Source organism: Pristiophorus japonicus, chromosome X (assembly GCF_044704955.1).
Source record: "Pristiophorus japonicus isolate sPriJap1 chromosome X, sPriJap1.hap1, whole genome shotgun sequence".
In the NCBI taxonomy this organism is placed as follows: Eukaryota; Metazoa; Chordata; class Chondrichthyes; family Pristiophoridae; genus Pristiophorus; species Pristiophorus japonicus.
The window spans coordinates 31,429,748-31,443,368 of NC_092010.1; the positions used below are offsets into that span (position 1 = coordinate 31,429,748).

The 13,621-nt window shown below is 47.5% G+C and overlaps 1 protein-coding gene across 1 annotated transcript in view; it reads right to left on the reverse strand.

Annotated features, from left to right (window-relative positions):
* Positions 1–7,754: 7,754 nt before the first annotated feature.
* Positions 7,755–13,621, reverse strand: part of LOC139240854 (transmembrane protein 198-like) — a 108,459-nt gene continuing 102,592 nt past the window's right edge. Inside the window, exon 5 of the mRNA XM_070869340.1 lies at positions 7,755–8,703. Within this exon, the coding sequence (XP_070725441.1) occupies positions 8,560–8,703 (144 nt within the window). The 3' untranslated portion in view covers positions 7,755–8,559. The remainder of the gene's footprint in view (positions 8,704–13,621) is intronic.

The window sequence follows — 13,621 nt, forward strand, 5'->3', positions numbered from 1 at the left end:
TTCCAACAATATCCTGGATTCTCCTGGAATTAGAAATTAATCTCCTGGAAACTGCTGCAAATAACTTGGGAGCCAAATGACAGGAGCATTAAAACAAATTGTGCGGTTCTCCTTTTCTTTCTTTGAACGTTTATGTTTATTCGTTATTTAAAAAGTTGGAGGTCATGTGAGGAAAGCTCCTGGAATGCGTCCATTCATTCTGTGTCCCATGACCTGCAGGCACCAATTATTAAAGTCGTCAATGAACGTTCTCATTCGCAGCAATTGAAACAACCGTGAACTTGAGCTCTACCCTGCCTCAAGTCTGCTGTCCCACCCTCCCCACTCCCCCAGCTCGTTTCAGAAGTTCCTTAAACCCAGCCTAATTGGTTCAGATTCTCTGGCAAGCCACAAATATAACGCACGTAGACTCTTTTTCATGTAAAAAAAAAAAAAATCTTTATAAGTCACAAAGAAACATTACAGGAAGAATCTCCACACTCAATAAATGGAACGGTCATTCAGACAAAGGATACAAACAAAATTAACTGCTATGACTAGAGCGGAAGGAGTAATAGTTCGTTATCAGCTTCATCACTGGTACAATATTAAAATGGAACCACAGACAGCAAGGAGTTGTTCATGATATTCAACGTCTGATAGGCAGACAGGCAGGTGCGGTTTGCTCATGGCTCACTGCAGTACTGATCCACACAGAGACGGAGGCTCCCTGGAGGAGCGCTCTGATTCGCCTCAATGTCTCTGCACCAGGGAGGGGAGAGCAAAGATCAACGAGGGTGGCTGCTCCCCAACACAGCCCAGTGTCCCCTGCGTGGGTGTGTGTACATCAGGCGAGGACAGGACTGGGCTCAGATGAGACACGCCCACAGTTTGCTCGTCGTGGGGGCCTCTCGGGCAAGGCACCAGAGGGCAGCCAGCGCCCATCGAACCGTCCTCCAACAAGAGTTAGCACCTTCGGGAGAAAGCCCCCGGCTGGACAGGAGGAGGGGAATGCACATCAATCAACAGTGGACAATTTAAAGCTGGGCCTCTCACTAGGTTTGACGGCACCAGATACTGAATCAGCCTTGCCTATTAAATCCTGGTGTAAAATTACAACGCTACAACAGCTGACCAACCGACTTGAAGCAACCTTTGAGGGTGAAGATCTGGCCAAGTGCCAAGTAACCCTATTCACCTACGTTCGGAGGCTTCGTTCGGTCCCCAGATGCTTGTTCGAAATTTTAAAAAGCTCAAATGCTTTTAAATTCTGCCCCTTCTTGTGGAAGTTGACAGATTCAAAGCCTGAGGAATGTTTCGCCCTCCCGGACAGGGCTGGTTACATGGGCTGAACACGCACGATCTTCAGGGGCAGCGATTGGTGATTGACACTGAAGACTTGAACCCCACCATCACAAGAAGTCGTCAGAGGGCTCTGCAATATGCTCTGCACTGAGTTCCTACACTTCCTTGTTGCCAGCAAGTTATGGTGATACTCAAGAGCTACCCGGAGGCAGAAACAGGGCACAATATTGCACTGCACAGTACTTTCCACCAACGCAGCACCATTTCATGCTGCTCTTTCAATAGCTTTAACCAAGATGGACCTAAGGAATCATTGAACGTTCCCCCACAGAAGCCCCCTGAGGCCAGGGCAGGAGTATTTCTGCACATGGGCCACCAAGTCTGATCCCACTCTCCTGCCCAACCCTCTTGCACAGACCTCTTTTCTTTCGAGCAACTACTGAATTGTTTCCGGAGGCTTTGCTAACCGTACCTTTCATTTAACATATCTTTATTGCATTGAATTTTAAAAAGAACAAAAACAGAACATGCTGGAAACACTCAGCGGGTCAGGCAGCATCTGGGGAGAGAGGAGCAGAGTTAACGTTTCAGGTCGATGACCCTTCATCAGAATGAAAGGTCCAACGAAAGGTCACTGACCTCAAACGCTAACCCTGTTTCTCTCTTCACAGATGCTGCCTGACCTGCTGAGTGTTTTCAGCATTCTCTGTTTCTATTTCAGATTTCCAGCATCCGCGGTATTTTGCTTTAAAAAGAACATCGTAATTCATGTTCCTGTACTTGCAGTCTACGGATGGAGACCCACTATAGTGTACATCATGGACAGTGTACACGCAGCCTACGGATAGAGCTGTGCTATAATGTACATCATGGACAGGGTACATGGAGTCTACGGGTGGAGTCCCGCTATAGCGTACATCATGGACAGTGTACATGGAGTCTACGGATGGAGTCCCGCTATAGTGTACATCATGGACAGTGTACATGGAGTCTACGGATGGAGTCCCGCTATAGTGTACATCATGGACAGGGTACATGGAGTCTACGGATGGAGTCCCGCTATAGTGTACATCATGGACAGTGTACATGGAGTCTACGGATGGAGTCCCGCTATAGTGTACATCATGGACAGTGTACACGCAGTCTACGGATAGAGCTGTGCTATAGTGTACATCATGGACAGGGTACATGCAATCTACGGATGGAGTCCCGCTATAGTGTACATCATGGACAGTGTACATGCAGTCTACAGATGGAGTCCCGCTATAGTGTACATCATGGACAGTGTACACGCAGTCTACGGATAGAGCTGTGCTATAGTGTACATCATGGACAGGGTACATGCAATCTACGGATGGAGTCCTGCTATAGTGTACATCATGGACAGTGTACATGGAGTCTACGGATGGAGTCCCACTATAGTGTACACCATAGACAGTGTACATGGAGTCTACAGATAGAGCTGTGCTATAGTGTACATCATGGACAGTGTACATGGAGTCTACGGATGGAGTCCCGCTATAGTGTACATCATGGACAGGGTACATGCAATCTACGGATGGAGTCCCGCTATAGTGTACATCATGGAAGGGGTACATGCAGTCTACGGATGGAGCTGTGCTACAGTGTACATCATGGACGGGGTACATGCAGTCTAAGGATGCAGATCCGCTATAGCGTACATCATGGACAGTGTACATGGAGTCTACGGATGGAGTCCCGCTATAGTGTACATCATGGACAGTGTACATGGAGTCTACGGATGGAGTCCCGCTATAGTGTACACCATGGATAGTGTACATGGAGTCTATGGATGGAGCTGTGCTATAGCATACATCATGGACAGTATACACGTAGTCTACGGATGGAGTCCCGCTATAGTGTACATCATGGACAGTGTACATGCAGTCTATGGATGGAGCTGTGTTATAGTGTACATCATGGACAGGAATAAACGGGTCATTTTCGGGTTGGCAGGCTGTAACTAGTGGGATACCGCAAGGATCTGTGCTTGGAACTCAGCTATTCACAATCTATATCAATGATTTGGATGAGGGGACCAAATGTAATATATCTAAGATTGCTGATGCTACAAAGCTAGGTGGGAATGTAAGTTGTGAGGAGGATGCAAAGAGACTTCAAGAGGATGGGAGGAGGACACAAACAATCTGCAAAGAGATATAGACAGGCTAAGTGAGTGGGCAAACATTTGGCAGATGGAGTATAATGTGGGAAAATGTGAGGTTATCCACTTTGGCAGAAATAATAGAAAAGCAAAGTATAATTTAAATGGAGAAAAATTGCAAAGTGTTGCAGTACAGAGGGACCTGGGGGTCCTTGTGCATGAAACACAAAAAGTTAGTATGCAGGTACAGCAAGTGATCAGGAAGGCAAATGGAATGTTGGCCTTTATTGCAAGGGGGATAGAGTATAAAAGCAGAGAAGTCCTGCTACAACTGTACAGGGTATTGGTGAGGCCACACCTGGAGTACTGGGTACAGTTTGGTCTCTGTATTTAAGGAAGGATATACTTGCATTGGAGGCTGTTCAGAGAAGATTCACTAGGTTGATTCCGGAGATGAGGGGGTTGACTTAGGTTGTGTAGGTTGGGCTTATACACATTGGAGTTCTGAAGAATGCTTATTGAAACATATAAGATAATGAGGGGGCTCGATAAGGTAGATGCAGAGAGGATATTTCCACTCATGGGGGAAACTAAAACTAGGGGACATAGTCTGAGAATAAGGGGCCGCCCATTTAAAAACTGAGATGAGGAGGAATTTCTTCTCTCAGAGGGTTGTAAATCTGTGGAATTCTCCGCCCCAGAGAGCTGTGGAGGCTGGGACACTGAATATATTTAAGGCGGAGGTAGACAGATTTTTGAGCGATAAGGGAGTAAAGGGTTATGGGGAGCAGGCGGGGAAGTGGAGCTGAGTCCATGATCAGATCAGCCATGATCTCATTGAATAGCGGAGCAGGCTCGAGGGGCCAAATGGCCTACTCCTGCTCCTATTTCTTATGTTCTTATATAGTCAGGCTAAGTGAGTGAGCAAAAATATGGCAAATGGAATACAATGTGAAGTTATCCACTTTGGTAGGAAAAATAGAAAAGCAGAGTATTTTTTTTAAATGGTGAGAGATTGGGAAATGTTGGTGTTCAGAGAGACCTGGGTGTCCTTGTACATGAATCACTGAAAGTTAACATGCAGGTATAGCAAGCAATTAAGAAAGCAAATGGTATGTTGGTCTTTATTACAAGAGGATTTAAGTACAAGAGTAAAGATGTCTTACTGAAATTATATAGGGCCCAGGTGAGACCACACCTGGAGTATTGTGTGCAGTTTTGGTCTCCTTACCGAAGGAAGGATATACTTGCCATAGGGGAGTGCAACAAAGGTTCACCAGACTGATTCCTGGGATGGGGGGATTGTCCTATGAGAGATTGAGCAGACTAGGCCGATATTCTCTAGTGTTTAGAAGAATGAGAGGTGATCTCATTGAAACATACAAAATTCTTACAGGGCTTGACAGGGTAGATGCAGGGAGGATGTTTCCCCAGGCTGGGGAGTCTAGAACCAGGGGTCACAGTCTCAGAATCAGGGGTCAGCCATTTAGGCCTGAGATGAGAAGAAACTTCTTCACTCAGTGGGTGGTGAATCTTTGTAATTCTCTACCCCAGAGGGATGTGGAGGCTCAGTCGTTGGGTATATTCAAGACAGAGAGCAATAGATTTTTTAGAGTCTAGGGGAATCAAGGGATATGGGGACAGTGCGGGAAAGTGGAGTTGAGGTTGAAGATCAGCCATGATCTTATTGAATGGCGGAGCAGGCTCAATGGCCTACTCCTGCTCCTAATTCTTATGTTCTTATGATACATGCAGTCAAAGGATGGAGCCCCATCAATGTGTACAGAACATGGACAGTGTACATGCAGTCTACGGATGGAGACCCACTATAGTGTACATCATGGAGAGTGTACATGCAGTCTACGGATGGAGCTGTGCTATAGTGTACATCATGGACAGTGTACATGCAGTCTACGGATGGAGCTGTGCTCTAGTATACATCATGGACAGGGTACATGCAGTCTAAGGATGGAGACCCACTATAGTGTACATCATGGACAGTGTACTTGCAGTCTACGGATGGAGCTGTGCTATAGTATACATCATGGACAGTGTACTTGCAGTCTACGGATGGAGCTGTGCTATAGTGTACATCATGGACAGTGTACATGCAGTCTACGGATGGAGCTGTGCTCTAGTATACATCATGGACAGGGTACATGCAGTCTAAGGATGGAGACCCACTATAGTGTACATCATGGACAGTGTACATGCAGTCTACGGATGGAGCTGTGCTATAGTATACATCTTGGACAGTGTACATGCAGTCTAAGGATGGAGACCCACTATAGTGTACATCATGGACAGTGTACATGCAGTCTAAGGATGGAGACCCACTATAGTGTATATCATGGACAGTGTACATGCAGTCTAAGGATGGAGACCCACTATAGTGTACATCATGGACAGTGTACATGCAGTCTACGGATAGAGCACTGCTGTGATCTCTATAGTGTACAGAACATGGACAGGTCTTCAGTTACTCTGGACGACCAATGTCTCTCAGCCAGCTCCAAGGTGACTTAAAACTGATCCACTTGTGAATTGTTTCACGACGTCATAAAAAGGTGGGTGGACTCGAACATACTTTTCTGTATATGTATGTGTGCCTCGGTATCTAGTCCTTCCCCGTGAGACTTTTATGTAAAACGTTGAAAATCATTGACAACCTCTAAAAGAGGTGGATTCAAACAACCTTACATTTAACCCTCTGAAGAGTTCACTGATATTTCTTCATGGTCAAAGATATTTCCTCCACTTTCCTGACTATAACCATCTCCTGTGCACTCTCCAAAGTAGATCCCAAAGTTGACAGTGTGCCTTTAAGAATCAGACGACTGACAGATTGTCTCCCTGATCCCGCCCCCGACCCCCATTAAAACCTCCATGTTCCCTAAATGAAAGGCTTCATTCGTTTTGCCAAATTATTATTGCTATCCTTTTGTCAAATGAGTGGTTGTACTAAACAAAGTCACTGGGAGATCATGGCTGCCTGTCTATCGGAGGACAGTGTGCAGAGAGCAAGGAACATGGTGAAATTTGGCAATAAAAGTTAGACAGTAGGATTTGTAAACACTCAATCTGTCAAAAAAAAGGTTGGCAGTTGGGTTTGGTGTTTTTTCCATCTGGGCAGTGGGCCATACCTGGGCACCGGACAAACTGAACCCTTCTCCTTACCCCATGATACATACAGGTCCCATTTGCACATCATAGACAGGAGAGGTGTATTCATGTGCTGGAACACACTGTCCCCTCACTCTCTGAGCAGGTTAGCTGCCGTTCAAAGGTCAACTTAAACTACCCACTTAATTTTCTCACCTACATTGTGCTGTCAAATAGAAATGAGAGCTTATTTCCTAAAATACCGGTTATCTTTTCACTATGGAGACCTACATTTTCCGCCTTCATCTACATTATGTCTGGCACATCTTTTGTGTATTGATTTGCGTACGCATAAACAACATCAGTCCATCACCGACAGATTCCTGGACAGAGTTCATCCTAGTGCAGAAAGAATGCCCGTGTCCTTTGCCCTAAGCCATCACTGACTGTGAGGTGGTGGAAGCTGGGGTCCGGGGTGTGAGATCCACTGGGGGTGGGGGGGGGGACTATCTGCTGCATATATTTACACTGGTCAAAGAATCGAGGGTAGGACCTGCCCCTTCCACTGATACTTGAATCCCATGATTACTGATTCTCACAGATCTGGAATTCGTGCAGCTTTTGAAAAAATGAGGAAGGGGGAAATGGAAAATACTCATCACAAACAACAAGAGGTCCGCCACCACTCCGATCGCCATTAGGAGGAGCACAGGTAAAGAAAGCCACAGTACAGAATCAAAGGAGCAATTATGGAAACGGTAGCATAGTGGTAATGTTACAGGATTAGTAATCCAGAGACCTGGACTAATGATCCAGAGACACGAGTTCAAATCCCACCACGGCAGCTGGGGAATTTAAATTCAGTTAATTAAATAAATCTGGAATAAAAAGCTAGTGTCAGTAATGGTGACCATGAAACTACCGGATTGTCATAAAAACCCGTCTGGTTCACTAATGTCCTTTAGGGAAGGAAATCTGCCGTCCTTACCCGGTCTGGCCTACATGTGACTCCAGACCCACAGCAATGTGGTTGACTCTTAATTGCCTTCTGAAATGGCCCAGCAAGCCACTCAGTTGTACCTTCACCACACGGACTGCAGCGGTTCAAGAAGGGGGTTCACCACCACCTTCTCGAGGGCAATTAGGGATGGGCAATAAATGTGGGCAATAAGGCCTTGCCAGCGACGCCCACATCCCAGGAATAAAAAAAATTGTGTTTGATGTTTAACATTTTGCCATTTACTCTGTTGGATTATATTTAAAGGGACACATTTCGTTGAACAGTATTAAAGTGAGACAAAAGACCTGTTGGACTGAACAACGACACATTAAACTACTAAAGGCTTCAAAGAGAATTAAGTCATTCTGGCTTTAAAAGCAAACAGTTGAATACGTTATACAGGAAATGGCACATTCAAAAGAAATAGTTAAAGATGAGTTTCGGCTGCGTAAAAAGCCACGCTGGTGGCCCAAAGACAACAACTATAGGTCCTGCTGTGAACGTGGCAAGCTAATTGGAGAACACGCTGCTAACACGCACCCTGAAGCAGGGACAGAATCCAAGAGGTGAAGTCCATCATTTCATGAACGAGCTGTACACATGTCCTGATTATTCTTCCTGTACATGGGGCACATGGCTTTATCTGCTGGATCACCATGGCACACATTTCCCTGGCTGGCAATGTGCCATGTTGGTCCACCTCCCATGACAGGCCCCTTCCATTACCGGAGGATGAAGTGGAGCGGTTTGCATTGTGTTCGATGCCTGTTCACGGAGCAGAGACGTCATTTCTTCTGGCCAGCAAGCCCCTTCAGTCAGGCTGCTGAAGAACTATTCAAGCAGGTAACAAACCAGGAGACTCGAGAGATTTATTCATAGTTGCATTGCAGGAACTGTGATTCCGAGAGAGAGACACAAACAGACCATGGTGTGCAGAGACTTCAGACGAGAGCGCAACATGTTATCTACTAGTCACCTGCTAGGATCTATATAAACTGATTGTTCACTAATACCCTTGACCAGTACTCGCTGTGCGATGGTGACTAGCTCACGCTGTGACAACTGGGGTTGTGGCTGTGAGTGGGACGGTGGAACCGCAGTCATAATCCAGATCCACGATGGTGTGAATGTTTGTGTTCAGACTACTCATGGATGTTCCTGTCTGCCGATCTCGGATACTCTGGATGTAGCTCTGGAGGGAAAAAGAAGAAAAATTCATTATTATAGAATGATACAGCACAGAAGGAGGCCATTTGGCCCATCGTGCCTGTGCCGGCTCTTTGAAAGAACGATCCCATTAGTCCCACTCCCCCGCTCTTTCCCCACAGCCATACAAATCATCGCTTCTGGAGTTCCTCAGGTAAGTGTCCTAGGCCCATTCATATTTAGCTGCTTCATCAATGACCTTCCCTCCATCATAAGTTCAGAAGTGGGGATGTTCGCTGATGACTGCACAGTGTTCAGTTCCATTCGCAACTCCTTAGATAATGGAGCAGTCCGTGCCCGCATGCAGCAAGACCTGGACAACATTCAGGCTGATAAGTGGCAAGTAACATTCGCGCCACACAAGTGCCAGGCAATGACCATCTCCAACAAGCGAGAGTCGAACCACCGACCCTTAACATTCAATGGCATTACCATCGCCGAATCCTCCATCATCAACATCCTGGGGGTCACCATTGCCCAGAAACGTAACTGGACCAGCCACATAAATACTGTGGCTGTAAGAGTAGGTCAGAGGCTGGGTATTCTGCGGTAAGTGTCTCACGTCCTGAACTCCCCAAAGCCTTTCCAAGGCACAAGTCAGGAGTGTGATGGAATACTCTCCACTTGCCTGGATGAGTGCAGCTCTAACAACACTCGAAGCTCGGACACTCCAGGACAAAGCAGGCCGCTTGATTGGCACCCCATCCACCACCTTCAACATTCACTCCCTCCACCACCGGCGCACTGTGGCTGCAGTGTGCACCATCTACAAGATGCACTGCAGCAACTCGCCAAGGCTTCTTCTGCAGCACCTCCCAAACCCGTGACCTCTACCGCCTAGAAGGACAAGGGCAGCAGGCGCATGGGAACACCACCACCTCCACGTCTCCCTCCAAGTCACACACCACCCCGACTTGGAAATATATCAGCCGTTCCTTCATCGTTGCTGGGTCACAATCCTGGAACTCCCTCCCGAACAGCACTGTGGGAGCACCTTCACCACACGGACTGCAGCGGTTCAAGAAGGCGGCTCACCACCACCTTCTCAAGGGGCAATTAGGGATGGGCAATAAATACCAGCCTTGCCAGCGACGCCCACATCCCAGGAACGAATAAAAAAAATAACTCGCTGTGTAACATTTTTGTTTCGCAGGTCGCCTCTGGTTCTTTCGTGTGGAAATTGGGACAGTAACAACTTCGCAGAATAAACCTGAAAGATTTCTTTCTTTGCTGGGATTTTCAACTGTGAAGTTACTGTGGCTTCCCAGCTTAACGCAAGCAGATGTGGGTGGGAAATTGGGTAAGGAACCATTCCCTCCCCCCTCATCCATCCTCCAGACCCATCCTCCCTCATATCCCATCCCCTACACCATTTCTGGGATTTTCCATTGGGAATGATGGGAAATCCAGGGCTGCCATGGTGGAAGTGGAGTGAGATTTAAAGTTTAACGGGCTGCCTCAGCCTATGCAAACCAATCACATAGTGAGGCCTGCAGCAGACATTTCAACCCCCCCTCCCCCCGACCCACCTCCTCCCCTCCAGCCCAAATAGGCTTACTGATAGAGGTGACAATGCCATCGGGAAATTATCCCCAATTGCAGAAAATCAGTTGGGGTCAGAGCGGGCCAGAACTCCCGCCCCACTGACGCTGCCACTGGGATTCCACCAAAGTGGGAAATCCCAGCCTCATTGCCTAGGCTCACACAGGGCAGAGGACAGTCAGTGTCCATTAGAATTAGGAGCAGGAGTAGACCATTTGGCCCCTCGAGCCTGCTCCGCTATTCAGTAAGATCATGGCCGATCTGATCATGGACTCAGCTCCACTTCCCCGCCCGTTCTCCATATCCCTTGATTCCCCCAAAAAGTCCAAAAATCTATCGATCTCAGCCTTGAATATATTCAGAGATTCAGCATCCACAGCCCTTTGGGGTCTAGAATTCCAAAGATTCACTACCCTCGGAGAAGAAATTCCTGCTCATCTCAACCCTAAATGGCCGACCCCTTATCCTGAGACTGTGAACCCTAGTTCTAAACTCCCCAGCCCGGGGGAAACATCCTCTCAGCATCTACCCTGTCAATCCCTCTCAGAATCTTACATGTTTCAATGAGATCACTTCTCATTCTTCTAAACTCCAGAGAGTATCGGCTCAATCTCTCCTCATAGGACAACCCTCTCTTCCCAGGAATCAATCCAGTGAACCTTTGTTGCACCGCCTGCCTCTAAGGCAAGTATTTCCATGGAACCGCACCCCAGCAAGCTGCCAGCACCTTCCGAAGAGCAGAGGAGCAAACACTGGGTAAGAGAGGGCAGATGAGTAGCAGGCATTCTGGTGGTCTATTGTGTCACTCGATCAAATTCCTTTCCTATAACTCACTCCTATGTACTCACAGCACCTCCATTTTTAATCATATAACTGCCGCTTTTTTGGATTAGTTATCTGACACTATTCCGGTATTGATATTGGTTATATATAACCACAGGGAGTGGTTGAGGTGAATAGCATAGATGCCTTTAAGGGTAAGCTAGATAAGTACATGATGGATAAGGGAATATTAGGATATGTTGATAGTGTTAGATGAAGAGGGATGGGAGGAGACTCAAGTGGAGCATAAACATCGACATGGATCAGTCAGGCTGAATGGCCTGTTTCTGTGCTGTAAATACTCAGTAATTCTATGTAACCATGTACCTTCATGGCAAATGAGTCAAAGGTGGGCAGCGGAAACGTTATAAGGACACCCTCAAAGCCTCCCGGGTAAAGTGCGACATCACCACTGACACCTGGGAGACCCTGGCCACAGACCGCCCAAGGTGGAGAAAGTGCATCCGGGAGGGTGCTGAGCTCTTCGAGTCTCAACGCAAAGAGTGTGAAGAGGTCAAGCGCAGGCAGCGGAAGGAGCACGCGGCAAACCAGCCCCACCCACCCCTTCCCTCGACGAATGTCTGTCCCAACTGCAACAGGGTCTGTGGCTCTCGTATCGGACTGTTCAGCCACCTAAGGACTCACTTTTAGAGTGAAAGCAAGTCTTCCTCGATTCCGAGGGACTGCCTATGATGATGATGATGGGTAACCATGTAGCATAACATGGTGCAAAAGAATGGAAAGGTAGTTATAGAGATCAGAGGTTCTCAGCTCTCGCTGTTCCTCGTTCCCTGCAGGGGAGGAGAGTTTGGCTACAACAACAACAACAACTTGTATTTATATGGCACCTTTAATATAGTAAAATGTCCCAAGGTGCTTATAAAACAAAATTTGACACCGAGCCACATAAGGAGATAAATAGGCAAATGACCAAAAGCTTGGTTAAAGAGGTAGGTTTTAAGGAAATGTCTTAAAGGAGGAGAGAAAGGCGGAGAGGTTTAGGGAGGGAATTCCAGAGCTTGGGGCCTTGCCAGGTGAAGGCACGGCCACCGATGGTGCAGCGATTAAAATCAGAGATGCTCAAGAAGCTGAAACTGGAGTCGTCTAGATATCTCAGCCGGGGGGGGGGTGGTTGTAGGGTTGGGGGAGATTACAGAGATAGGGAGGGGAGAGGCCATGGACAGATTTGAAAACGGATTAAAAAAATGTAAACAGGGAGCCAATGTAGGTCAGCAAGCACAGGGGTGGGCCGTAGTAATACCCGCCCTCCTGTATGACTCAGAGACATGGACCATGTACAGTAGACACCACAAGTCGCTGGAGAAATACCACCAACGATGTCTCTGCAAGATCCTACAAATCCCCTGGGAGGACAGACGCACCAACATTAGCGTCCCCGACCAGGCCAACATCCCCAGCATTGAAGCACTGACCACACTTGATCAGCTCCGCTGGGCAGGCCACATTGTTCGCATGCCAGACACACGACTCCCAAAGCAAACGCTCTACTCGGAACTCCTACACGACAAACGAGTCCCAGGTGGGCAGAGGAAACATTACAAGGACACCCTCAAAGCCTCCCTGATAAAGTGCGACATCCCCAATGACACCTGGGAGTCCCTGGCCAAAGACCACCCTAAGTGGAGAAAGTGCATCCGGGAGGGCGCTGAGCACTTCGAGTCTCATCGCCGAGAGCATGCAGAAATCAAGCGCAGGCAGCGGAAGGAGCGTGCGGCAAACCTGTCCCACCCTCCCCTTCCCTCAACCACTGTCTGTCCCACCTGTGACAGAAACCTGTGGTTCTCGTATTGGACTGTTCAGTCAGCTAAGAACTCATGGTAAGAGTGGAAGCAAGTCTTCCTCGATTCTGAGGGACTGCCTATGATGATGATGATGGGTGATCGGGATTGCTGCAAGTTAGGACTCTGGGGCAGCCGAGTTTTGGATCATCTCTAATTTACGTAGAGTAGAATGTGGAAGGCCAGCCAGGAATGCTTTGGAATAGTCAAGTCTAGAGGTAACAAAGGAATGGATGAGGGTTTCAGCAGCGGATGAACCAAGGCAAACATAGAAAATAGGTGCAGGAGTAGGCCATTCGGCCCTTCGAGCCTGCACCGCCATTCAATAAGATCATGGCTGATCATTCCCTCAGTACCCCTTTCCTGCTTTCTCTCCATACCCCTTCATCCCCTTAACCGTAAGGGCCATATCTAACTCCCTCTTGACTATATCCAAAGAACTGACATCAACAACTCTCTGCGGCAGGGAATTCCACAGGTTAACAACTCTCTGAGTGAAGAAGTTTCTCCTCATCTCAGTCCTAAATGGCCTACCCCTTATCCTAAGACTATGTCCCCTGGTTCTGGACTTCCCCAACATCAGGAACATTCTTCCCGCATCTAACCTGTCCCGTCCCATCAGAATCTTATATGTTTCTATGAGATCCCCTCTCGTCCTTCTAAACTCCAATGTATAAAGGCCCAGTCGATCCAGTCTCTCCTCATATGTCAGTCTAGCCATCCCTGGAATCAGTCTGGAGA